Below are 27,855 nucleotides of genomic sequence, written 5' to 3'. Positions count from 1 at the left end.
CCGTGCTTCCCGGTTGATATTAAGGTCGAAAGTATAAAGTTCCTGGAGTTGAGCTCCCGACTAAACTCTGCGATAGACACACTGTAAGAGATGCAAAAAAAAACAACAAAAAAAAACCACGCACGTCGGTCCTTGGGTAGACCACTCTGAATGCGTTGATGGCCGCGAGTTCGTAATCCACTATCACAGTCCTTGGCTCGCAGCCTCCCCCACACTCGGCGTTGAGAGCACTAAGAGCTCGCATATACGTCCTACAGTCTTTCCGCGTTAGCAAAATGTATGTCGCAGGCAGGATGGAACCGGCCACGTCGCAGTGCAGACTGTAGAGCTGAAAAAACAACTCCGGGGCTACCTTGAACGTGCGGTCGGCGAACCACTTTTTAGTCGTTCGAAGAACCTCCACTGTCTGCGGGCTGCTGAAAATAACGAAGCGGTTCTGCTCTTGCACACCGGAGTCGTACAACAGAAACCTTGACCCATCGTTCTTCGATGCATACTTCGCAGGTATGACGACGTCGTCTAAGCATAACGGCAGAGGCAATGGCCGTTGCTTCTGTGCCCGAACCCTCCTGCATGTAAAGAAATGGCAATATTACGGTTGTAGCACGTTTCTCCCGGTGTCATTTCCCCCGTCCCGAATACCAGGAGCTGCTTCCCCCCCAGTATCAGAACCCCCGTCGTCAAAATCCTCGCATTCAATTTCCCCTGTTACGCCAGTGCTGCACCGCATCTAAAACTTCATTTAAGATTGTCATACCTTGAACTATCTGACCTCAATACCCCCAAAAAATGCATCAGAACGACAACGCCAACTGAGCTTCTTCCGGGGCAGTCAAGAGATAACGAGTCGTAAAATTCGGGGGAATTATCAGGGGGTGATGGAGCGGGGAGTCTGAAAATCGGGGATTTTAAAGACGGAGGAGGGGCGGGGGTTTCGAGATTGGGTTATTTCATGCGCCATCCCAATGTTACCATCACTTTTCAACTTGGGCGGTGACCTGTCAATTCGTGACTATGTGTGCAATTTTCAAAATTTTTAGGCTAGCCTCTTGACAAAGTTGCAGCGTTTGTCAGATTTAAATTGGCGCATATTTGTTAAGTGTTAAATTTTGTGGAACCGGTATATAGGCTACAGGCACACCTACCTCAGCGTTCGTTTGAGGGTATCCTGGGGCGGTAAATAACTGCAGGCTTCCGGGGCCATCTTCAGCCACCAGGCGTCCGACGACGGCTAGGTTAGGTTCCTCTGTCGTCCTTGCTCGCTGCTTCATTGAGGAGTACGCCAACTTGGCCTCCTGATTCAGTGGACAGGCAGCATGGCTGTGTTCCCCGATTAACTTGACGACTTCTCTATCAATTGTGTGCGCCCTTGCTTTGCACTCAAGCTTCCGGCTACATTGCCACTATGTCTGCGAGGAATAAATATTTTGTATATTGCAACTTAATTAAACTTATGAAGAGCTTGCATAATAATCTGAGTACTAATAAGAAAGACTACGCTTGATTCGAAGACACACTGAATGAGGACAGCTCGATATACTAATGGCCGACTGCGTAGTTACCATTGTCAACACGTGCGTGAGCTATAGCGGCTTATGAGTGCATAGAATGGCCAATCGCAAGTTAATAAGCTAGGAATTTTGTCCCTGACGCCACTTACGAGAGCAAAAGCTAAACAAATATGCATATTTCTTGCTGATTGTGATCAAATAATCTGCATTTACGTTTAAGTTTATGATAAAGTTTCCGAATCTGTGATTATCCCAAGCTCAAAGATTTGCGTGACTATTAGGGGCGAAGCTCCTTAGGGGCCAGCCATGTCCGTGTGTCCGTCCGCCGTCGGGTGCACGTGCTCCTGCTCGTGAGCTCACGCGCTCGCGTGTTCACGAGCACGTGAGCACGTGCTCCCGTGCTCGTGTAGGACAAAAACGAAAAAAAAAAACCGCATCTCCACGTGGTGAATGATGTTGATTGGGGCGAAGCTCCGGTGGTGCTTGTCTGCGTAGACGGTGAGCCGCAGCACGCCGAGCCTTTCGTTCGTTTTCATCCATGTCAGAAAGAGAATGTGTGGTATGGAACGTGGTTATATACGCATTTGAGCATTTGACTGCAGCGTGACATGGATGAAAACGAACGAAAGGCTCGGCATGCTGCGGCTCAGCATCTACGCAGACAAGCACCACCAGAGCTTCGCCCCAATCAACATCATGCACCACGTGAAGATGCGGTTGTTTTTCTTTTTTTTTGTTTGGCACGACCTCTGACGGATGGATGTTGCTTAACTGTTCTTATTTATGTTAGTCAACCAGAGCTCACGTAAGCTTATACCACTGAAGCTGGCTCAAAAGCGCCGTACAGCGAAAATGGAAAAGATGAGACGTTTGTTATGCCGGGCTACAGACTAAAATTTGTATTTAAATATTTATGAGACGTTTTTTTACAGTCTCTATTATGAGCTCTAGAAACCGTAGGATATTTCAAGATAGACGCAAAAGCACTCGCCTTTTCTCTATCGCAACGCTCCTTGGTATACTCAAATCCCTGGTACAGAAGTTTCATCCCCCCACGGTTGCTTTGCAAGTATACGGCCATCTCAGGAAAGCGACGATCCAGTCTCAAACAATGTCGGTAGGTATAGGACAAGGTGACAAGCAAATATTACCTGCTTATATATAAAACCCCGCGACCTGATGGCGCTAGTCTAAAATAAGGCATCTAAAAATTTTTTTAAAAAAGTTTGTGGCATTGTTGACTCGTCTTTCTGCGACATCCCCCAATCCCGGCTTCACAAATGGCGTTACAGAGGGGTGCGAGTTCATTACCTTATTAGACACGGCTGACCGAGTGTCTAAAAGAATGGCTATCTTTTAAAGAACAGGGATGGAGAAGCCGACACGTTCAGTTACGGTCCTGTGGAATACGAACAATGAACGAAGAAAAGCGGCAAGTTCTTCTTTGGTTCTGTTCACTGCAGCATGGAGATATTTCATTTCTCAAGGACGTGTTCTATGAACAGCATCGAGGTGACATCGTAACTGCACCCGATGACCAGAGATAAAAAGGAAGCGCAAGTCTGTGTTTCTACTTTTCTTGGCTGCACAATACTGCCGAAGGTAGAGTTACAAAAAAAAAAAGAAAAAAAGAAAAAGACAAACAGAACAAAACGTAAAATTTAAAAGCGCTAACAAAGACGAGGACGAAAAAGGAAGGCGAACAGGACGAGCGCTTTGGGGCTCGTCCTGTTCGCCTTCCTTTTAAGCGCTCGTCCTGTTCGCCTTCCTTTTTTGTCCTCGTTTTTGTTAGCACCCTTAAATTTTAAGTCATGAACCAACTCGCCCGCTTCGCCACTTTAGAGCAAAACGTTCTGCTTTGTGTCATTGGACAATTATCGTACAATGGGGATTAAAGAGAATCTTTGGTTCCTTTCTGTGTTTACCGACCATGCACCGAAAAGTCCGTACACCCAAAAATCCATGCACCGAAAAGTCAGTACACCAAAATGCCCCGCACCGAAAAGTCCGTACACCGAAACATCCGTGCACTGAAATGTCCGTGCACCTAAAAGTCCGCACCGAAAAGTCCTGCGCTGAAACGTCCTACACCGAAATGTCCTAAACCCGTTATTTTGTGGGGAAAATTGTGGACCTCTAGGCGAATGTGGAATGGACAAACTTTATTTAGATGGGGTGTGTGTCTCTGAGCCTCGTGGCTGGGTCCCCTAGTCCAGGGCCCCGCAGGATTGAGCCACCCGCCTAGCTCGGTCAAGCAGCACGATCTGCAGGTCGAGTTGTGAGGCAAGCAGAGCGGTTTCCCAAGAGGATTGAGATGGATTGGGAATGGGTCGGATCCCCACTCCGACCGGAGTGGGGCAGGCCCAGGTGCATTGGTAAAGGGTGGGTTCGGGGGAGTGACAGCCCGGGCATTCGCACCGGTATCTGTTGGGGAAGAAGCGGTGGAGGTGGAGGAGGTTAGGAAAGGAGAGAGTCTGGAGTTTCCGCCAGTCTGTCCCGTATTGTCGGGTGGGGGAATTGTGAGGATGAAGTTACGTCCTGCTCGACATAGGTAGTATTCAGTGACTTGGGTGAACGTATCTATGAAGGGGTTACGTGGCTCGCGAGCCCAGTCCCTCGCTTGGTCGTTAAGAGGCTCGCCATGCCGTCCCCTCTGAGGTAATGCCCGGAGAGTCGCGTCTAAGGCTAAAACGTCCGCTACCTAGTTGCCTGCAAGGGAAGCATGGCCGGGGGTCTATACAATGCGGACCAGCGGTAGTTTGTTGTGGTCTAATGGGGAGAGATTTTTTTTTTTTGCTCCAGCGTGAGAGCAGACCTTTAGCCCAGGCCCTGCACGCGACCTGTGAGTCGGTCAGGATGGTGACCGTGGCCGTGTCCGGATCAAAGTTTGGGTTGTCGTGCGTGGTCGATATCGCGAGTGCTGTCGAAGTCTCCTCAACCTCCGCTGAGCTGGAGGAGCCGCAGAGCGAGGCGATGGTTCTATTGCAGCCGTCCGAGTCACTGCGATGCAGCGACAGCATGAGGGAGAGGTGTACGACGACGCGTCCGTGTACAGGGCGCCCGGGTCGCGGTGGTAGCGTTTTTGGAGGTAGCGATTGCGCGCAAGTCGCCTAGCCAGGTGCGCTTGCGGGTGCATGTTCTTGGTGATGGGGGCCCGTACCTTCGCGCGATAGTCGGTGGCGCGGGCTTCTCCCGTCTTTCTCCAGGTAAGGTGGTCGGGGCTCCGGTAGTAGTTACCCAAGGCGGCTGAGGAGGGCCCTGCCGGGCGTCGTGCCACCGAGTCGGGTCCTCTGCCCGGTCTGCTGCGCCTCAATGAGTTCCTCGATCATGTTGTGGAAGCCTAGTTGGAGGAGGCGTTCTGCAAACACATGTTGCGGGAGGCCGACTGCTGTCTTGACTGCTGTGCGGAGCTTGTCGTCCAGCGCTTCGACCTCACTTTTGCGTAAGTTGTGGAAGGGGGTGTGATAAACAACGCGGCTCACGAGGAGCGCCTGGACTATTCTGAGGGTGTCGCTTTTTTGTGACCCCTTCGCTTGTTGGTGACTCCGTGGATCAAGTGAGCTATCTGTCGGCACTGCCTGCGCTGTACCTGGACTGTGTACGTTGCTTTTCCGTCTCGTTGCAGTTGGAGGCCCAGGACTCTGAGGCGTTCCATTATTTGGACGGGCTGGCCTTCCATGGAGACCTCAATCTTTTCGTTGATCTTGGTCCGGGCTGTACCACGAATCAATAGAAGCTCTGACTTGTCCACCGAGCACGACAAGCCGGCCACTCGGGCATACCGTTGGGTAGCCTCTGTTGTCTCTCGCAGCGCGTCCTGGACCTCACCGTCTGAGCCGCTCTTGATCCAGACGGTGATGTCGGCCGCTTAAATTACGTGGTGGATGCCTGGGATCGCGTTGACAATTGCGGGGAGCTCTGCCACCACGATGTTGAACCGGGTGGGCGAGAGGACGGAGCCCTGGGGAGTGCCCCTACCCGTGAGCGGGATGAGGTCAGATTGCTGGTCTCCGAGGCCGAAGGTGGCGGGACGAGCGCACGTAATCATACGTTCGCCTCCCGCGCCGTGCGCGGGAAAATTCGCCAAAGATTGCGTCGTGCGACACGTTGTCGAAAGCGCCTTTTAGGTGAACAGCCAGAAGCACCCGGATCTGACCGTACCGGAGTAGTCGAGGACGTCCTCTTTAAGCTGTAGAAGGACGTCCTGGGAGGAGAGGTTCGGCCGGAACCCGAACCGTGCGAAAAAGCCCGTCAAGTCTAGGTGCGGCTGAAGCCGGCGTAGCACCATGTGCTCCATGGTGTTTACAGATGCACGATATGAGAAAGATAGGGCGGAGGTTTTGGAGCTATAGAGGTGTGGCGGTCTCCTCACCGCCAGTCACATCGACCAGCAGAAAGTGGGGTCCGCGCGGCAAGACCAGCGCGGCCCCTTCCCTCGCGGGGTGAAAATAATGAGAACGCGGCAGCCCCAGCGGAGGGTCATAAAACAGGGCCCCCGCGGGGCTCGCCGCTCGGTCCCTTCCGCGCTGCCGCCTGAGAGGACAATAAACAGAACCGTTTTGTACAAACACGGAGTCAGACGTTTTTCCTTCGAGTCCGCAAAAATCTCGCAACACTGCCCCACAGGCTGCAGTTGGTGGAACGATTCTCGCAAGCGGTTCATATAGGCACACGGTGATGGCAAGGCTTGCTCGTTCAGGGGGGTGAAAAACTCTCCTGGTAGCCGTGGTGCTGTGCCGTACACGAGTTCCGCCGACGTGCATTCCAAATCGGGTTTGAAGGCACATCTGATGCCGAGAAGTACGAGTGGTAAGTGTTGGAGCCAGTGCGTGCGGTCGTCCTGTGCTGTGAGTGCGGCTTTCAGCTGCCGGTGAAGTCGTTCCACCATTCCGTTAGCCGAAGGGTGGTAAGCTGTCGTGCGGATGTGCCGTGCCCCGAGGAGCTGAGCTAATGCCGTAAACAGCGCGCACTCGAACTGTCGTCCTCGATCTGTCGTGATGGTAGACGGGCATCCGTACCGGGAAATCCAGTGCATGACGAAGTTCTCCGCGACGGTCTCAGCTGTGATGTTGGAGATCGGTATGGCCTCAGGCCACCGTGTGTACCTATCCACGCAGGTGAGGATATAGGTGAATCCCTGGCACGGTGGCACGGGTCCAACCAGGTCCAAATGAATGTGGTCGAAGCGAGCCTCGGGGAGTGGGAAACGTACCAACGGAGTGATGTTGTGTCTCGTAACCTTGGAACGCTGGCAGTGTAGACAGCATCTGCTCCAGCGGCGCACGTCAGCATTGATACTTGGCCATACGTAACGAGCCGTGACCAGTCGCTGCGTGTTGCGAATCCCAGGATGGTGGGGGTTGTGCAAGGCGTCGAAGACCGCCTTCCGAAACGAAAGAGGTACGAAGGGCCGTGCGTTGCCAGTTGACACATCGCAGGTGATCGTCGATGAGCCCAGGGGCAAGGGAATGTCATCGAGCTGCAGCGACGATTCTTTATGACGCTCGGCTAGAAGGTCAGGGTCCTCACGCTGTGCTTTGGCCATTGCTTGAAAATCCACTGTCACGGGTTGGGGCGAAAGTGCCGCCACCCGCGAAAGGGCGTCGGAAGCGGAATTGTCGGATCCCTGCACGTGTCGGATGTCGACTGTGAATTCGGAGATGAATTCCAGATGTCGTATCTCGCGGGCAGAGTAGTTAGTATGATTCCCAATGAACGCAAACGTGAGAGGCTTATGATCCGTCAGGACGTGAAATGTGTTGCCTTCCAAGATGTGACGGAAGTGTTTTACGCTGAGGAAAATGGCCAACAACTTACGTCCAAAGGTGCTATACCTTTTCTCTGCCGGCTTCATCTTCTGGGAGAAGAACGCAAGAGGGTGCCAGTCACCTCCGATATATTGTTGCAGCACAGCTCCGACAGCGGCGCTCGAGGCGTCTGTCATCAAACGAAGGGGGGCATCGGCGCGTGGGTGAACGAGGACGGTGGCGTCGACCTGGGCTTTCTTCGCGAGGGAGAAAGCAGACGCCGCTGCGTCCGACCACTCGACCGTGCGGAGCAGATCAGTAAGAGGTTGCAGAATACGAACACAGTCGGGTATGAAGCGTCGGTGAAAGTTTAGAAGGCCAAGAAATTCGCGCAACTTGCGCAGTGATGTAGGTTGGGGAAAGTCACGTACTGCTTGCACCTTGTCGTCCAGTGGCGTGATGCCGTCTGACGTGATGTGATGGCCAAGAAAATCGATGGCTGGGACACCAAATACGCACTTCCCTGGGTTGACAACGAGGCCGCGAAGGATCGGAGGCGATCGAAGAGGAGCCGGAGATGTTCTTCGTGTTCCTTAGTGGATGAGCTGGCGACGAGCAAGTCGTCGAGATAGGCAAACACGAAGTCCAGGCCTCGGGTCACCTCGTTGATGAACCGTTGGAATGTTTGTGCGGCGTTTCGCAGCCCAAATGGCATGCGCACGTATTCGAAGAGCCCGAAAGGTGTGGTGATGGCTGTCTTCGCGACATCCGAAGGTTCGACTGGTATCTGCTGATACGCTTTAACCAAGTCTATTCTGGTGAAGACAGACTTGCCTGCGAGGTTCGTTGTGAAGTCCTGGATATGCGGAAGTGGATACCGGTCCGGGACGGTGTGGGCGTTCAGCGCGCGGTAATCGCCACATGGTCGCCAATCACCAGCTACTGCTTTGGGGACCAGGTGCAGAGGCGATGACCAGTTGCTCGCCGATGGCCGCACGATGCCCAGTTGCAGCATGTGATCAAACTCGCGACGGGCAACGTTGAGTCGCTCACCCGTGAGACGACGCGGTCGCGCGAACGTGGGAGGGCCAGTAGTCACGATGTGGTGGGTGACTGAGTGCCGCACAGGTTGCTCCAGGCTATTGGTCCTTGTGAGTTCGGGAAACTTGGCCAGCAGGTCCTCAAACGTTGAACTCGGGGGCGCAGGACGTACCTCCGAGATCACGTAAGAAGACTCGATGCCGTAGACGGAGAGACGAGTCGTTGCGTCAACGAGGCGGCGGGAATGCATGTTCACGGCGAGGTTGAAAAGGCTCAAAAAATCTGTGCCGAGAATAGCCATGCGAATGTCCGCCACAATGTAGACCCACCGAAATGTCCGGCGCAAGCCCAGGTCGATGGTCAAGGAGCGTTGACCTTATGTTGGGACGAACAGTTGACTGCGCGAAGCGGCGTTGTCTGGGAAAGGCGACGCTTCTCGGCTGGTGTCAGTGGCAAAACGCTGACTTCCGCTCCGGTGTCCACGAGAAACCGGTGGCCAGCGATGCGATCCACGACGTAAAACAAGCGGCTTTGTCGCGAACCGGGAGCACCCGCCGCTGCTAGTGCCCGGTGGTCGGGTTTCCCTGCCACGAACATGGCTGGGAGCATTTGCGCGCAGCTGCCCTGAAGGTACGATGGTACCAGCAACGTTCGCTGTCCGGCGATACAGCCGCCGGGGAACGGGAGGCTGGCAGTTGCAGGTCTTGGATGTCCTTGTCCAAGCGGCTGAGTCGAGCCGCTATATCCTGGGAAGGTGCGGCTGCTGCGGGATCCGATGCTCGTGATTGAAAGCTGGTCGCGGCGACAACCGGCGGTGTCGAGTATTCCGCAACACGATCCGCCAGATCAGCCAGGTGCTCCAGGGGCATGTCCTCAGCCGCTGCGAGCACGACGACCATGTTGTTGGGCAAGCGCTGCAGAAATAGCTCACGGAGGAGCGATGTGTCGGCATCCGAAGTGGCGTCGCCCAGAAGTTGTCGCATCCGGCGCTGTAGCTGGGAGGGACGCTGGTCACCAAGCTCCTCCATGTTGAGCACGTGCTGGAGGCGGCTCCGCTCCGACGCGGTTTTCCGGGCGAGGATAGCGGCTTTGAGGTTGTCATATTGGTTGGATGTTGGCGGCGCCGCGAGGATATCCTCTAGTTCGTCGGCGACTTCAGCTGGCAGCGAGGAGACGACGTGAAGATATTTAGTGGCTTGCGAGGTGATGTGATGCAGCTGAAATTGCGCCTCAACCTGCGCAAACCAGACCTTGGCGTTCTTCGTCCAAAATGGAGGCAGCTTGAGTCGAATTGCCGCCAAAGATCCCGTCGGAATGGCATCCCCAACAGCAGACTGTTAGCTTTCGGACATGGTTGGAAAATTGCCGGGAACCGTGAAGGAGTCGCTCGTCCGGGGTCACCAATTTGTGGGGCAGTGTTGCGAGATTTTTGCGGACTCGAAGGAAAAACGTCTGACTCCGTGTTTGTACAAAACGATTCTGTTTATTGTTCTCTCAGGCGGCAGCGCGGAAGGGACCGAGCGGCGAGCCCCGCGGGGGCCCTGTTTTATGACCCTCCGCTGGGGCTGCCGCGTTCTCGTTATTTTCACCCCGCGAGGGAAGGGGCCGCGCTAGTCTTGCCGCGCGGACCCCACTTTTTGCTGGTCGATGTGACTGGGGGTGAGGAGACCGCCGCAGAGGTTTGCCCGGTTTGGGAAGGAGCGTTATGTCTCCTCGCTCTTCGACGCAAGCAGTTTCCCGGTCGTCCAGACTCGGTTGAAGTATTGTGTGAGGGCCGTGATGGGAGCCATCGTCAAGGTTTCTTTTTAATGAGCCTGTACATACATGACGCCGTGCTTTCCCGGGGCGGTGCTGCGGAAGATGTTTCGGAGTGCGCTCCGGACTTCCTGCTTGGGGATGTCCGCGTCGTGGGGGTAAGGTTTGTCGTCGTTCTCATGCGGGTACGGCGCGTGTGTGGGGCGAGGTCCGACTGCGACGTAGTGGTCTCTGGCGTCATCCAGAGCTTGTCGCCGGTCGCGCTTCTCAAGAGGAAGCGCAGGAGATTAGTGATGGCCTTGCCCGATTCGATCCGAGATGTAGAAGGGTCGAGGAAGGTGCGAAGTTGTCTTTGTACCCAGAGTGCCCTGCAGGTGGTCAAAGAGTGTGTACCAACTGGCTCGGGTTAGCTCTTCGGCGTGTTGTTCGGCCTCCTCTGTGAGGTGAGCGACACGCTCGCTGAGTTTGCGGTTGTTTTTTCTTTCTCCACCTCCTCGTGAAACCGCGGCGTGTTTCCCAGAGGTGGAGAGTGTGGGGGCGATGATGGGCGCCTTGTCGGTCGCGCAGCCCTTCTTGGTCGCAAGTTCGACGTCTGCCTGTAGCCGTTGGAACGAGTGATCGAGCGCCTCGTCGTCGTTGATCGTATGGTCCGCTGTTGATGTACTCGTGCGGATATGACGGAACGCGTCCCAGTTCACCAGCCGTTGCGGCCGGTCTAGCTTGCGGTTAAGCGCGACGGGCACATGGGTCTCGAAAAGGAGGTGGTCCGACCCCAGGCTCTCCCCGAGGTTCGTCCAAGTGCACTCGTCGTGCGTTCTATCAAGTGCGATGACCGGATGGATGTCACGGCTGACACTGTTACCTATCCGAGCCGGTTGGTCGGGCTCGTTTAAGAGAGTCAGCCGGTGGACATCGATGGCGTCCACCAGCCGTCTCCCCTTTATTGTGGCCTAGGCGTAGCCGAGCGCGGGGTGTTGCATTGAAGTAGCCCACCATCAACACGTCGTCGGTCATCTCGCGGGCGGTCGTCGAACATGTCTCGCAATCGACTCGGAGGGCTATATACGTTAAGTGGAAAGAAGCCTCTATCGTTTCTCCCCTGTGGCAGATGTTGCAGTAAGACATTCGGCACTGGGCTACTGAGTGTGTGTACAACTACCGGAATGTGTTTTGCTTCGAGTGTGCAACCGCGAGGTTTGTCCTCCACGCTCGCAAGCCTTTTCTCTCTCAAGTTGGAGTTGCCGCCTTCGGGCTCGTCGGCTGACTACATCCATACTAGAAGACTAATTTTTCCCTCCTGTTGATAACGAGAGGCATCGCTTCTGGGAGGTGCGACACCGTCGTTCAGGCCGAAGCTTTCACCGGGGTCGGTCGCGCCTGCCTCTTCGGTTTCGCCAGTCGGCAGGTGCGGGGCTTCCGTGGTAGCGCTCGCCATTCGAGTCGGAAAGCCCGTCGCCGTACCCCTCGCGGGTTCGAACCTTGCTGCACCTTTCAAATTGAACTTTTGTATCCCGTAAGAGCGTATAACCGCTATAAACTATTAATTACGTGCGAAATTTCACGCTTCCCTCGATCTCTACTACCAATCTTGTAATCCCCTATCTGTGACTGCTTTGTGGCGGCGTCGACCACCAAATGTAGCGGACGATCGGCGTCGATGGGCACATCTACAACTGTTTTGTTCCTTGGAGATTGCGTTTGGGTCGCAGATAACAATCTTGTATGTCTGAAAACACTTTATTTGTCTCCACGTTTCAAAACAAAAACGACAAGACGCACCGCGAGCACGTTTCACATCAATCACTTTCTACGCCACATTTCGTCCCCAATGATCGACGACCGTATTTTCTTTCTTCGGATGCTCTTTCTTAGAATCGCATTTACGCCTATCGCAAAGGAACCGATGTGGTCTCACCATTTCGAGCAGTAGCATAGCGGTTAAATCCAAATCTCGGTATGCCCGTTGTTCAAGAGCCGTAAACATTGCAAAATGCGCCCGTCGTCTCGCTGGCCTCGCTTCTCCCCGGAAAGAGCTTTGTTAGCTTCGTCGTTAGGGCGTTAGGGCACAGTACGGTCGATTCTCCCTCCCACGGCATAGTCCCGCGGCCGTGCCCGTGGTCACCCAACTTTTCAGAATCCGCCAGATTCAGCAAAAGTTTCCTATTTTGTGACTGGCCGTCTCTTGATGGGGCAGGGCGCCGGCCTTCCCGGTCTCCCGCCGGTGCCCGGGACGTTGAGCATCCTCGTTCGGCTCATTTCGGGTCCGGCGACCCAATTTCGGTCGGAAACCGGTCCCAACACCCTCTCCTCCGGCGGAAAGGCTGCCCGGCGCTTTCGCTGGGCCGGGGGAAAAAAAGTGAAAGTCGTTTACCACTCCCTGTAACGCCGAATTGGAGCGCAGCTCTTGAGGAGGAGGAGGGGAGGCTACTGAGGGCCACGTGTTCTCGGGGGGGGGGGGGGTCACGTGACCCCCCCCCCCCGAGGGCACGTGACCTTGGTGGGGTCACGTGGGGGCAGAAAATTTTGGTCACGTGACCCCCCGGGTCACGTGACCAAAATTTTCCCGCTAGATTTAGCGGGGAAATTTTTCTGCTAAATTTAGCGGAGAAATTTTTCCGCTAGATTTAGCGGGGAAATATTTCCGCTAGATTTAGCGGGGAATTTTTTCCGCTAAATCTAGCGGGGAAAATTTTTACGCTAGGTTTAGCGGAGAAATTTTTCCGCTAAATCTAGCGGGGAATGTTTTCCGCTAGATTTAGCGGGAAAATTGTTTCCGCTAGATTTGACGGGGAAATTTTTCCGCTAGATTTAGCGGGGAAATTTTTTCTGCTAGATTTAGCGGGGGAAATTTTTTCCGCTAGATTTAGCGGGGAAATTTTTCCGCTAAATTTAGCGGAGAAATTTTTCCGCTAGATTTAGCGGGGAAATATTTCCGCTAGATTTAGCGGGGAATTTTTTCCGCTAAATCTAGCGGGGAAAATTTTTACGCTAGGTTTAGCGGAGAAATTTTTCCGCTAAATCTAGCGGGGAAATTTTTCCGCTAGATTTGGCGGGGAAATTTACCCATAATGCACCGCGCGGTTACGCCGACGCCGACGGCGACGGCGACGGCGACGCCGACGGCGACGCCGCTCAAGCCGGAAACGGGCCCCTAAGAGCTGCGCTCTAAAACGGCTGTTTGAGTAGGGAACTAGGTCGAGCTCCGCTGGTTGCACCGCGGCATCTTGTGTGACGCTGGCCTCCGTGCACGCCGTAGGGTTAGCAGGGCGTTGGTTGATTCGTAGCCCGGATGCTCTATAATTTTGGGAAGGAAGGACTTACAGAGCTTTAAGTGGTCTCAACGGGTTCCCTTCGCCAAAATAAGCTGTTTGACGCTGGTCCCACTTCTGCGGGGAACGAAATTCAGGTTTTTCGGCGGTTCATATTGGGAACGGTCAAACAGTAGGTACCGGTGACCGGCTACCCCTTAATTTCCAGTGCGAAGATCATCGATGGTGTTTTGTTTTCGATCCTACCTATCAGTTTAATTAATATAAACCTGTGCTTGACATGACTTAGTCAGAATGTAGGTTTACTATCAATTTACACGTATTTATTTATTTATTTATAGCATACTGCGAACCTTGCAACGGTCCAAGCAGGAAAAGCCGTAAACATAAAAAATTGGCTGCATAAGCCACTGTTGTTGGATGTCTCTGAATTGCGATAGTATTCGTCTAGGACAGCCTCAAGGACGCCGTGTAAGACCACGTCGAGGACAACGTCCTAGAGGACGGCTTCAAAGACGACGTCTAGGTCGTCCTCTAGGGCGATCTTAAGGACGGCCTATAAGACGATCTCTACGACGACTTCAAGGATGACGTTCTAAAGGACGACGTCTAGGACGACCTTTAATGCGACGTCGAGGTCGACGTCATGGCCGTCAGGTCGTTCGAAGAAGATGAATGGTCTACTCTAATACCTATAGTGCTTTAGAACGCCAGAAAGTCCAAGAAACCCGGGGGGGGGGGGGGGGGGGGGGGGGGGGCGAGGGGCGTAGCTAAAGAAGGCTACTGCATTAAAAACGGTAATACGGTAAAACAAACAAATCAGCAGTGAACAGTACACAAAAAAATTAAAGCAAGCAAGATTTCGAAGAAATACAAACACACATACCGTTACTATTACAGGGTTGAAACGCACAGAAGAGGAAAAGAACACTTTCAGTGTACACTTTTTTACCTCTTGACTTTTTTTACGGATAACATCCGCGTAGAGAAGCAGAGATTAAGGCATGATGGCCTGACAGAGCCCCTGCCCCCCCCCCCCCCTTTTCCCCTTCCCTCCCTTACAGCCCTTCTGTACAAACAAGGAATAATAAATAACATCATGCGAAAAACACGCGCGAAAAATAAAACGAAACGGGGCATATCAATCAAAAGCGTCGATTACAATAATACAATGGAGCGTCTCCCATACACCAGTTAAGAGAGAAAAAAAAAAAATGCCGTTTACACAAAATATTAAAACGTTTCTTTGTGGTTCATCATCATTCTGACTTGAAGCATGCAATCCATAACATTTCAGCAGAAGAAAAATATCGGGATAAAGGATCACAAAAAAAGGGTAATTACATAAGTACCAATTGTCCACATAATACAGATTACACAAATGAAACTTCCGTTATACAAAAAAAAAAAAGGCAACATCACTTGTCAGTAGCATCCCTCTCAAATGATTTTTCAAGCTATAAAACGACTGATCAAAGTTCATGTCTTTATCTGTTCTGTTTGGAATTTTCGTTATTTGTAAAGTGAAGGCTGGTGGACCATAATTTGTTCTTATACACGGCACTTTTCGCTTTGAATCTCAAAATGGGTATGGAATCAGTCTATATATAGTTGTGGAGTGAAGTCTATTTCCATGTATTCATTGCAAGAGTTTGAAATAATAGATCTGATATGCTTTCATCATATTATGTTTGATAAAAAGTGGTTGTGTACTTAAAGGGAAGATGGGGCACTTCTACATTTGAGAAAAAACGCATGAATTGCGTTCATTTGGCCTTTAGAATAACAGATATCAAAATTATATTTCAATGCGACGCGCCGGAGAGCCACAAGAGCAATTTCAAAATAGGGCTGAAGCCCCGCCTCCCTAGCCTTGGGCAGCCAAAAGAGCCGTCGATGACGTCACGGACAGCGACTGTCTTTCGTGTTTTTCTCGCGTTTAACAATACTTGAGCAACAAATGGTTTGGGTATTCGGGGTCACGGGGTAAAAATACACTACGATTCACCTGTAACTTATTTTTTCCTAGAAGCTCCGTAGCTTCCCCTTAAATTTATTCTGTCCCTTTTATAATTTTCACATATATGTAAGATTTTGTTTGGCAAGATAATTAGTTCGTTGCAGTTTCTAGCTGTAGTTGTTCCCCAAACCCTGATGCCATAGCTGATTTCGGAGTAAATTAGTAGTATAATTTCTGTCTAAGCCAGGTAGGTAGTAGATTTTGTATTTTATACATGCTTCCAGTAACTCGGGATAAGTCAGCTTTGAATTTATTAACATGTCTATTCCATGGTAAGTCCTTTGTAAACCATGCACCCAAAAATGTTTGATCTTTTACTTGTTCAAGTAGACTGCCTTCAAATGTTATCTTGAATCTGATTCCGGATTGAAGATCAGCAACGCGTCGACTCTGGCTGCTACCGCCTTCGTTGCCGGGAGGTCCACTTCCAGCCCGGAGACAGGGTGTGGGTGTGGACGCCCATTCGTCGTCACGGCCTGAGCGAAAAACTGTTGAAACGGTACTTTGGACCATTCGAGGTACTTTGTCGACTCGGGGAGTTCAACTACAAAGCGACGACCGACGCAACGCAAGCGTCATCACAACGCCGACCGCGACTTGAGGTGATTTACGTCATTCGACTCAAGCCATGCTACAGACATTTTGTGTTCCAGGTGAGTTTTAGTTTACCGTTATTTTAATTTGCCTTGTTTTTCTTTTTTCGTGTTGCTTGCACTTAAAAAAAAAAAAAGAAGGGGGGGGGGGGGATAACGCGGCGTGTTACGTAGCCCAGTCGGCAGTCGTCTCGCTCACACGCAGGTGACTTGGGTTCGATTCCCGTCACTGCGTGTCATATTATCTTTCTTTATAAAAGTAGAGGACTCCAGAAGGTTGGAGAACCTATTCATGTTCGAGAAGGATCGAGGCAGAACATTCTAGGCTCCTAGTGAAGGCTTAAAGGGACACTGACAGGGTGTTTATTCTCGCCAAGGTTTTTATTTGTTACATGACATATGAGAGCCCAATTACCCAGAAAACAATTCGCGGCTCGAATTTCGTTTCCTTTCCGCCCGAAAACCGCGGATCGAGGACTGGCCGATTTGTGTCGCGCTCACTGTCTTCTCTGTGGTCATGTGCCGTTTTTTATGGTTTAGACATAACCACCAAATATTATCAAAACCGTAGGTCATCAAGGTACGCACACAATATTAAAGACAGAACAGAAATATGATACCCATTTTCGTGGTTCTAAAAAGCTCCAAATACGTTGATTTGAAAGAAAAAGTTGCACAGTCATGTGACGTCTGCCGACTCTCTCCTCATATATATTTCTTCTTTCTCCTCAGTCCAGTTTCGGTTTCGGTCTCGAGCAGTTGCATTTTTTTACTTTATTAAAAATATACGTGTCGCTGTAGCAAAATATTGATTGGGAAGTCTCCTCACACCAAAACGTTTAGGGACTGTCAGTGTCCCTTTAATTGAAGCTGCGTCGCGCCGTACAGGTCAGTTTCGCTCTTACGCTCGATCGTGCAACTCCGCTGACCTTCGCCGCCTGCGACGCTACCTCTTTGTAGTTTTGTTTTTGGCACAAGTTCCCTAAACTAAACTCTTAGTTTGTTCCTTCGTCGCCTCATCATCTGTCATTTGTGACAATTTACATATCACTTAGATTACATGACGTTTTTGTTTCCCGATGCTTCCAAGAAAAAGCGAGTAAGCGGCGGAAGACATTAGAGGTTAAATGAGGCAGACAATCATAGCCCGCTTTGCGCAGTGAGTTGAAAGCATAGTCGAATAGAAATTAGCACTGGCGACTGATTTCTAGCTTTTTATACATGACTAAAATTAGGTATTTTTCCTACATCAGACATAATTACTTTCTAAGAAGCTAAACAAAAATTCAGTAGAATATTCCTGGGTCGACTAATTAGGCGTGCTGGTAATGTTCGATGTATAAAAGTAAAGCAACATAACGTAGACGAGAACAGGACACATCACCATGGTAAATAACTGAAAATGTATGAATGATATTTGAAATTAATATTTATTTGCAGAAAGAGAGAGAGAGAAGGAGAAAAAGTAATATTTAGGTCCTCTCCTTTTACAGAGGTTGTAGATAAATCAAGTAAAACTGTGCCGAAACAGTAGACAAAGCAAGATATTATAGTTAGCTTGACGAAACAATAAATCACTCAAAATACCTTATTTTTAGTCAGCCGCAACTCTGTTCTAAATTATCATCCCGCCGTCAAATAACAAGTCTAAACAGAAAATGCGACATTAATGGCGACACTGTAAGTCAATCGGCTATCACTCGTCCTACTCACAAAAGTATGAGTAGGTTACTGATGTGCCTACGTGAATTACGATTCAACCGCTTTGACGGCAGTGGTACATTTCAGCAAATTCCACGAGGTCTCGAGGTGAGCAGTATTAAAGTTGTCGATTTTCTTGTTCGACCCGCTTAGAATACAAGGAAAGAGACCAGCGGTGTAGAACTACTTATAATTTTCCTATAGTTGGTGAACGTTAGGAAGCATTGTGTAAGGCGCAAAAAAACAGGGACACAAGGACGAAGACACAGGCGCCTTGCGGGCACACAGGCACCTGTGTACGTGTCGTCTTCTTGTGTCCGTTGGTTTTTGCTCCTTTCACCATACTTCCTAGATGAGCGATGGTCGTACTCACGTCCCGCTCCGGGTTTCTTGATGATTCGACCTGCTGTTTGGGACTGACTGTGTGTATGTCTCGTTATTGACCTCATTCGCATGAATTAAAATAGCCGCATTGTTCTTTCAGCAGCCGGTAATTTTGACTTTGTAAGAGCACTTGCCCGTGTTTTAGGTGTGTATGTGACCGCGCAGCTGCACCCGAAAAGACAATTTGAACAACATCGCATCCTTATGTATGTCCGAATAGCCCTAAGTTCCAAGTGCGAGCGAAACCTTGAAGAAAAACATAATTTACGCTGAAGCGGATATAATAGTCGACGCTGTGTGACAATCATGTGGCGTCCGCCTCCGGCCTAACCTTCGTAGACCCGCTAGGCTCGGCTGTCAACATTGATCATCCGCATCAAATTAACGCCGACGAGCATAGCCGCTCGCGGCCAGTCATCATCCATCGTCACCCGGCTGCGTCTCTTCTCTCGGCGGGCGTCTCGACCCCTTGTCCGTGATCCCGGGCGATCGTGACAGCTGGTGACGAGGATGGGCTCACGCATCGGCCCACACCACCGATGCGAGATGGATGCGTGGATCAGACGTTTTCCCCGCCCGTTGCCTTGGCTTTTCGAGTTGGACAGACTGAGAACAGGAGTGCCCAAATTGTTTAGCGCTTGGATCAGGTCTTGGCCACACAAACACGGTCCTGGCCGGCGAAGTACAGTCATGGACACTGTGAGTCTTGTCGGCATAAGAAACAGGAAGCGTGAGCTTACAAGCAATAGGCAGATGACCTTAAATAGCAAAAACAACTTCAAGGTTCACTTCTCAAATCTTGGCTAACCCTCCCTCTTCTTGTTGTAGGTGTCTCAGGATATCAGGCACACAGCTCATGCTGTGTCGACCTCCATGATGGAGTCCACTCCGCCCCAACAGATCTTGCGCCTAACTGGACTGACGATTTTGTGCTTATCGACCGCATTTTGTTTCAGGGACAGCAGCTGAGACAAAAATGCTATGTCGTCGAACTAAGGTACTTAGTACGTCATCGTTGCAGACTTGGAGTTGCGTCCGTTGACTTGAGAGGCTGGTTCGGAACTCGCCGCCGTTGCTAGACATTACTCGAGACGTTGACGAAGCTCTTTAAAGGGATACTGAACCGAAATTTCGAGCTCACTAAGCAAGGCCGGACGGATAGGCGGGATGCTGCAAAACCAAAAAATACCACTCATACGGCGATATATCTAACGGATCGCCGTATTTTTTTAAAAAGAAGTGCGCGATTGAGCCCGGCCGACGAGGCCGACGAGACAAGGCACCGTCACGATTCCCATTCTCTCTCCCCCCCGCTAGGTCCCGTCAAGCTGGTGAACCGCAGCGAGGAGGAGAGAAGCGAGGCCGCTTCTCCTCACTCTCAAATTCTCCCGGAGGACAGTTACGTCCAAAGAACTCGCTGGAGCGCGCCCTTCTTTACCAAAAGCACGGCCATCCGTTTGAGATATCGCTGTACGAGTGATGTTGTGGAGTTCGTAGCGTCCCGTTCAACACTTCTGCAGCCTTACTTTGCGAAATTCAAATTTCGGTTCAGTATCCCTTTAAACTATGTACAACTATTTATAACGCGGTAAGTTCATTGCGCCGACGGAACATTGGCGGATTGCTGAGACCATCAAGTTCCATCTTGCTCGCGCGTCCGCTCACGAGACTATTCTTTGTCGTCATCGTTAGTGCGCTCCCACGCACGCGGAAACCAGATGCTGTCTGCGATGCTGCACCCACTTTTATTTTTTTGCCTGCAACACCGTCTTTACCCAGGATACCTGGCACACATTCAACTTTCTTTCGAGGAGGGCTGCCTTCCTGAAAAATGATGACAGTTTTTAAGCGAACAGAAACCCGCAATATTACCGTAACGCGCTGCTCGCCATTGCAACTGGCGGCAGGGCAGGACAAGCGAACTCCGCATTTGGGCGAATTTATGCGACGGTACTACACTCTCAAAAAAAAGAAAAGGGGGGGGGGGGGGTGTCGTCTTACACTCTTTTGTCCCATATAATGCACCCTAAAACTTCAGTTCGACGTACAACGCACTATATTCGAACAGACGGCCCCACATTTTACGAGAGGCTTGATAACGGTGCGATATAACTTATTAAATAGCTAAAGTACGTATCAAAGACCACCGAAAGAAAACACTGAGGTTTTGCGGTAGGGCACCCCCGCCCGTTTCGATCTGGATGAGCACCGTACCGGCGTGCAATCGTGTATCCCTACTGTGTGGTGCACGTTAAAGTCCCCAGACTAGCGGTTGTACCGCACTGGAAAAATTGCTCATCTACAGCTGAGACACTAGATTCCTACTGAGGCAGGCTGACTTCCGGCTGAATAAACATACACACAATTCGCTTTTGCAAGAAAACCCCAATTATTCTTCTTGTAGGCAGTAACACGTTCATTAGATATTTTAATAAGTTGTACCCCACGGCTAACAAGCCTCTCGTAAAAGTTCGTGCCGTCGATTCGACGTCAGTGCGCTGTACGATGATCTGAAGGTTTGGGGTGTTTTATATGGGGCAAAACGTGTAAGAATACACCCTTTTTTTCTGAGAGTGTAGTATCATTCCAGCGCGCCCCGTGACCCAGCCGGACGGTTCCATACACTTTCGAGTGAAGGGTTGACAACACATGTAGATTTCCCGACTTGCGAAATTGCTGCGGTGTCCACGGACCAGACGCTATTCGGATCTTCAGCAACCGGCTTCCCCTGATCGGGCTCTTCCATTGAGCGCTACGCATTGCAGCAGTTCTTCGGCTACTACAATGGATCGCGCTCCCATGAGATAATAGAGTTCGGGTGTTCCGCTTAAGTTTGCTGACGACTGTACATGCCTTGTTTTGTATACAATAGGAACCACTCTAGTATGCAGGTTTCAGTTGTTTTATTGCGCAAGAGGGTTTCTGATCAGCACATGCGGTGATCCCCCGTTCAGTTTTTCTTGCTCAGCGACATTTTTGAAGTAGGAACAAAAACAAGCAGTTTAACCGCCGAATTCACAAACTTCACTCCAATTGAGGCGCCCCTCCACTTCCTCAAGAAAGGCGAGAGGGCCCGCGCGCGCCAATCGCGACGACGGATAAACAGCCTAGGCCGCCTATCCGTCGTCGCGACTGGTCAGCGCCGGCCCTCGCGCCTTCCTTGAGGAAGTGGAGGTGCGTCTCAATTCGAGTGAGGTTTGTGAGTTGGGTCGTAAGTTCACATGAAGTAACTTATCTGTAGCGAGATCATGTTCCTGAAGTAAATATTATTTAAGAAACATTTTGAGAACTTACATTGGTAATTGTTTTAGAAGGAGTTGCTAATGCAGGATTGACTGGGGTCAAAGTAGAATCAAAATAAAATAACAAAGACAAGGGGAAAACGAAGCAATACAGACTGATTGCATAACATTGACACACATGTATGTCCTGAAAACCGACAGTTCTCCTTGTGCACAAAAAGGTATGAGCGCTTGTCATGTGTAAGCAACCACGACATACTGCGTTTTATTTTGTACTTGGCAGCAGAAAGCGCCCGAGTCGTTCGAGTCAATCGAGAGCCACGGGAGTATCGTGATTTTACGACAGGACATAGGGAGGGCAGGACTTGAACGGTCACGTCACTGGCCCTGGATTGGTTCGTCAAGTTTAGAGTCCTTTGCAGTCTCCGCTCCTCCAATTCAGCGACAGAGTAATCCACATATCAACACCCGCTCTGCGACACTCACCATCGACTGCATGGTTCACCGGGTGCTCAATCGACATCTTAGAGTTCCCTGCTTTGCAAGGTGGTTAATTTGCGAGAACACTGAAAACAAAGTCGCATAGCACCACCTTCTCATGATTTCAAGCGTGGGCGTAATAAATCTGACCAGTTGAGCATAATTATTGGTACTAACTTAATAAATATTTAAGTAGTGCGCATCGCTGCTCGTCATGGAAGAAAAGTAATCTGTTGAATGTATATGCAGACCAAACTGTTTCCTATAGGGAAGTTATTACGATCCCCTCGACACCCTATTCATAACTCTATCTTTTTATTGGAGAACCTTAAATATCACGAGAGAAAATATATTACATTACCTTTGTGCCGGTATGTACATTTATATACAGAGAAGGTTGCAGAAAGTCCCGCTATTGCATTTTAACTCGAGACGTATAATCAGACTCGCGCTTGCACTAGCATGACCAGGTGAGCGCTGTACACATGCTAATGTCATCTTTGGTACTATGATCATTTTAGTCTCACTCGTAATGCTCAAAACATATTTAGGAGGCATTTCTGCGATGCCACCTTCATGTATTTAAAATGGGATACAAGCTTCCCTCAAGATTGACGCAGTTTTGAACATTTATCGGCGTGAGTAATTTGTTTTGACATGGCTACAGTCTGAATAGACGGCAAATGATTGGGGGTAAGTTTTTAGAGGCATCGAGGCCTACGCCGTCTGAAGAACACGCGCCCCGACCCAAGGACGGTGCATAGCAATACCATATGTGGCTAGATCATGTCACTTCCTACGCAGGTCGCTTCTTTCTTCTGTTGAACAAGTCAACGGCCTTTTGTTCTACGCATGTCTAAAGCCAAAGGCTGGTTCACACAGCACAGTTTTCTTGCCTGTTCCTACGTCACGTATGAGTCACCAAAACATTTTTGTCGCGAAGGTCACGTGCAGCTTGAACTGGTAGCCACACTTATGAAGCCCAAATGTTCCGGAGACTTGTAACGTAAGCAGACGTATGCTTTCGTAAGGTAACGTAACGTAACGTAAGAAAACAAGGCTATGTGAACTACAGTCACTGAATCCCGGGGAAAGTAGTGTCATTGCCTTCCCTGCCTGCTACAAACAAATACTGACATACTGACGACCAAAACCTCGCATCGGTCTCCATTGCTATGGCAATTGCCATTTCGGCTCCTTATACCTTCGAAGCTTCGGGAAGGTCGTTCTAAACCAGTCGCACCAAAATAACCATGAAACATCATCACTGTGAAGGCGTTCCTCACTAATATAAGCGTCTTTGGCCCTGTGAATGCAATCAACTTATCAGTCCTGCTCATCTCCACGAATCTCTTACAATTCTATTGTTCCTTCTGCGTATTTAAAAACAGGAAATTATTTTTCAATGCCTCCAAGCACCAACACCGCACGTGGTGGTGGTACAAATGTGTACGCTTGTTTCGCCATTGTGTGGATAGCGAAATCTCGGTATAAAAGTATAAAAGAAACGTCGCTATAAAGCTACCTGCCACCAGCGAATTTTGATCGGCTCACCTAGAATGGAGAGGTCAAGGGAAAATTGATTATTTCATGAGCCAAAACGGCGGCGTACGGGAGCTGGGCGCTACCTTTCCACGATCCAGCTACTTTAGTGTAAACCAGCCTGAACACAGCCCTTGTCTCTTTAAGCGTGCCTCCAGAAGTTATAGTTGTGCTAGATCGGCCGAACTCACGCTACCCACGGTCTTCGACGCACTAGGACCAGTTCCAACCACACAGTGTCACGACCCTCTGCGATTACCTAGGGTTTAGCAAGGCACTGAACAGTGGCCTGTAATGTCAAGCTCACCCTCCACAGTTTAACACGTACGTGTTCTCAAACCGGGGACTGTTCATTTCAGTCAGTCTTTTGCGATACCGGTGGCTTCACTCAGAGTACCCCCAACTCTATTCCGCCGTTTCACTCACGGCGGCGTTTCACTCACGGCGGCTTCACTCAGAGTACCCCCAACTCTATTCCGCCGTTTGAAGGGAAGATCACGTCTCACTTTTCAGGCTGATCACAGAGGTACCGTCAAGTAGACCGCTGCCATACTCCAGAAGAGGGCTAGAAGACATGACACTTCAAGACCCGGAGACCTCCCGGCCGTGTCAGATGACATTGTCTCTTCGTGGACTTCCGCCGTTGTTGTGAACACAGACAGAGATAGCAGACTGAGCAGCCGCGGGCTTCTGGCGCGGATGAGCGTGTCCAGCTTTTGTGCTTCTTTCTGACACGCCATGACTTGCAGGCTGGTAGGGTACTTGGTCACCGGGACGACGACGACGATGATGTTGGAGCGCAGGTCTAAATAGCCGAAGAGGTCGCACTCGGACGTGTACACTTGTTCACGGAGTCGTTCCAGAATCTCACGGAGGGTCATTGGCTGGTCTGTTTTTGCAGCGTTCACGGCATGCTTTGCGAGCTTTTCGTTGTAACCAATCCGCAGGGCTGAACCTGCACCAAAAGTGGTCAGAGTTATACCGCAGTTTTAGCAAAGCACCTTACGCTCTTACAGAGGCATGATTAGTAGAGGGAAAGAAATTTGGCGTAATAATGGCGGTGTTGATTATCCTACCGTCCCACGGCGGTTGAGTTAGTTACTGTGCGAGCCCAGTAGCATGAAATGCCGTTTATGCAACTGGCCCCCTCAGTTTCGGTTTTAACTAAACTATAGGGAGTATTCACTTGTGGCCATATCCGTGTGCGCTACTGCTGAGCGCGTGCTGACGGCGACCTTCCGCAGTCCTTTTGGAGCGTGCATTGAGCACCATCAAGGTTGCCGGTCTTAGCAGGCTATTGATGGGAGCTCGTTCCGAGCATGCGCTCTAAACATGGCCCTCAAATATGGCGTCCAGTGAATACCTCTTATATAACATATTTCGCTTCTTTTCTAGTAGCTGCCACAGCCACGATGTTTATCTCAGAGATAAAAGAACCCCTAAAGTCGTGGTCACAGATCATACAAAATACAGTCTGCAGACACGAGTCACCGCAATAGCTGTGGTTCGAATGCCGCGTGCAAAGTTTCTCCTTGAACTCATTACCATGCGGCATTCGAAGCACGAATCTCGCGGCGGCTCGCGTTTGAATCTGTACGAAGACTGTCTTTTGTAGGATGTATAAGCAGGCTGACCCTGGCTTAACGGAAGGAAAAGGAAGCTTGGCGTTATGCTACGTGCTCGACAGTTCTAGCTAGGCACTTCTTAACGATCCGTAATTTTGGATACCTAGGATCTGAATAAGGCACTTTACAAAGAGAGAGAGAGAAAGAGGAAGATGGAGAGTATAGAAAACTATAAAGCCTGCCACGAGTTACGTGTGTTAAACGGCAGTATACGAACGTGTTCCTCGTCTATAAAAATAAAGGAATATATGAAAACGGAACCTTTTTGGCCTTTATATTTGAATACTAACTCGTCGAACTTATTCGCGATTACTGTGCATAAGTGTTTGGGTGCATATAGGGTGCTTGATTTTAATCGATACGAATAGTTAATTATAGACAGAAAGAAAAAAAAGTGGAGGTTGTAATGATACATTTACTTTATAATCATTATAGGAGTTCAGTTCACACTTAGAATTTTTCAGACACGGAGAACATGAATGAAACAACAACGATTACGACCTGTTGGCTAATTAAGTAGAATTTAAAAATAACATTTTAATATTACGCAGCTGAAAGTTTGAAAACACTTAAACGTTGTTTTAATTTGCATCAAAGCATTTTTGATTTAAGACGTTAATCAATCGTTTAGTTTCATTTCCCACCACCAGATTTCTAAACTGGGCTCAAAAAAGAACAGCCCGGACTTGGGTTGATCCGTCAACGCGTTAAAGTAAGCGTGGCGAACGTCGCCCTGCTAAGCAGGAGCGCTGACATCATATCGCGAGTGAGGTAACAGAAAGGTGCAATTGTTTTTTTCTTTATTACAACACAAAACGTGCAAGCTAGCGCTGAAGTCCAAATTTGGGATTTTACGTTCAAAACAAACAATGGCACCTGGCCCGATGAAGGGGTGAAGATGAATTTTGACCACCTGAGGATAGTTTTACGTAGAACCGATTACACGGCGCCTTCCCCGCGCTTCCGTCAGACTGCAGGCACCTCGGCCGGGATTCGAACCTGCTTGAAGGACCGACACTTTGCTTTGAAGAAAACAAGGTGGCTGGAACGAGCGCCAAAAACTTAATATCAAATACAAAAAGAAACTTTTGTCTTTATTGTTTTGATAAATCCAGAAACCACAGAATGGGTCGTGAACCCATTATGCTTCCGTTATCATCTGCTATGCCTGGTTACCGAAAGCTTTGGGCGTTTTATGATAAAGTGGACACAGGAAAAAGTTTATATATTTATTCAAAAGTGGAGCGTGTCACGTGCATGCTCTAATGACAATTTTTGTTATGGGTTCTTCTTTTTTGTGGTTGCGTGTAGGGCCTCAAAATATTAGTATTCGTGGACTGAAAGGAATCCTTTGTGGTAAATCGCGAGGGGAGGAGGTTCTGTTGCGAATTTATTTATTTTATTTATGGCATCCTGAAGACCAATTGCTGGTACAAGCAGGAAAGGTTTAAAGGGCAAATACAGCAAAGTTCATAAAAATTCAGAGAGCATAAAAAAATGAGATAGCTTTACGCTATCTATTGAATGACGCCGAATCTTTATGAAAAGTAGAAATAAATCAAATGTATAACCCTTTAATTCAATCACATATGTCTTGTCGATAGCTCAGCTGATAGAGCGGTAAACTGTGGAGCAAACGACTGCTACCATGCATGTGCCGCTGCTTCGGATGTTGTTTTTTTCCTGACAGTGGAAATTTTTCGTTTCTTATAAAATTGGCGGTGGCGGGAGCAGCTGGGAGTAATGATGTGGTTAATGACGTCACCGGGAGGTTTAGCGAAGGGCAACCGTGCAATTTCCCTGGGAGGTTCCCACTAACAGCTGTCACTTTAAAGCTGTCTCCAGGCATGTCCTAAACATGCGCAGCGACCACTGTGTCTTCAGCAGCGTGACTGCGTCCTTAGTCTTCATCTGCTGTACGAGGACGAACGGTTCACTCGATAGTTCCCAGGAAACAGCGACTACAACAAAGAGCGCGCCATCACTCTTGTCCGTGGTGCGAGGGGCGAATATGGCTCACCGCAAACGGGACAGCACACTCCGCGAAGCATGGTAGGAGTGCAGGCCTTGGACGGCAGAGGAGCACAGCGGACCTTGCTGCAGTAGCTGAGACGGTCGTTGACCCCTTCAGGGTAGTCTGCGGGAGGAGAGAGAAGCCCGACCGAGGCCTTAAGCACTTCTGTCGGTTACTCTCGACCTTCTATAATTTGGATCGTGATCTGCGGATCAAAACAAGCCCCTGAACCAGATCTTGCGGTCACAGTTCTTAAAGGGGTCAGGAAACGATATCGGGTGGAAATATTCGTTACTTTGCAGAGGCGTACTGGTCCTAGTCTGGACCACGTATTCTAGCACAAACCCCCACTGATTCAGAAGCTTCTTTGTAGCGGTGAAATCGCGAGTATAAAAGCGGACTATATATTTCGGTCTTGCCTTCACGAAGCTCGATGACGTGATTGTGGGATCGAAAGCATCTGCCTGACGATAGTCGAGTGCGGCACATGGATCGGGCCCAAGAACCTTCGTGAGCACTCGACTTCGGCTCGGAACAATTAGTGCCTCGGCCGACAATCAGGTAGTGACTCGTGTCCAACCACTGCGGGGGGGGGGGGGGGAATAGCCGAACTCTAACAATGCCTCGAGCTCAGCACGCGTTTTCTACTTTGCCAACCCCAGTGCGTGGATATGATTAACGCTGGCGGCATAGAATAGGCACCAAACCACGTAGCCGCTTGTTTTGAGTTCGAGTTGAGTGGATGAATGATGCACATATTTGTCGCAAGGCATCTTGGGATCCCGTTGACTATAGTTTCAGTTTCAATTTTCCAATCTAACTTTACGACATCCCGACACAACGAAATAAAGTGATCGTATTTTCGAATATGTAACAGTTCTTAAAATCTATGATAGTGTTGGTGTTGCTTACCAATGCGGATAAAATGATG

General features: G+C 49.8%; 1 protein-coding gene across 1 annotated transcript in view; it reads right to left on the bottom strand.

Annotated features, from left to right (window-relative positions):
• Positions 1 to 23,733: 23,733 nt before the first annotated feature.
• Positions 23,734 to 27,855, bottom strand: part of LOC8050492 (reversion-inducing cysteine-rich protein with Kazal motifs) — a 231,124-nt gene continuing 227,002 nt past the window's right edge. Inside the window, exons 21-22 of the mRNA XM_040502511.2 lie at positions 26,931 to 27,047; positions 23,734 to 24,240 (exon numbers count right to left, since the gene is read on the bottom strand). Of these exons, the coding sequence (XP_040358445.1) occupies positions 23,804 to 24,240; positions 26,931 to 27,047 (554 nt within the window). The 3' untranslated portion in view covers positions 23,734 to 23,803. The remainder of the gene's footprint in view (positions 24,241 to 26,930; positions 27,048 to 27,855) is intronic.

The sequence above is a fragment of the Ixodes scapularis genome, unplaced genomic scaffold (genome assembly GCF_016920785.2).
Source record: "Ixodes scapularis isolate PalLabHiFi unplaced genomic scaffold, ASM1692078v2 PGA_scaffold5__190_contigs__length_132052651, whole genome shotgun sequence".
Taxonomy (NCBI): Eukaryota; Metazoa; Arthropoda; class Arachnida; order Ixodida; family Ixodidae; genus Ixodes; species Ixodes scapularis.
This window is presented reverse-complemented; position numbering and strand designations above follow the sequence as displayed.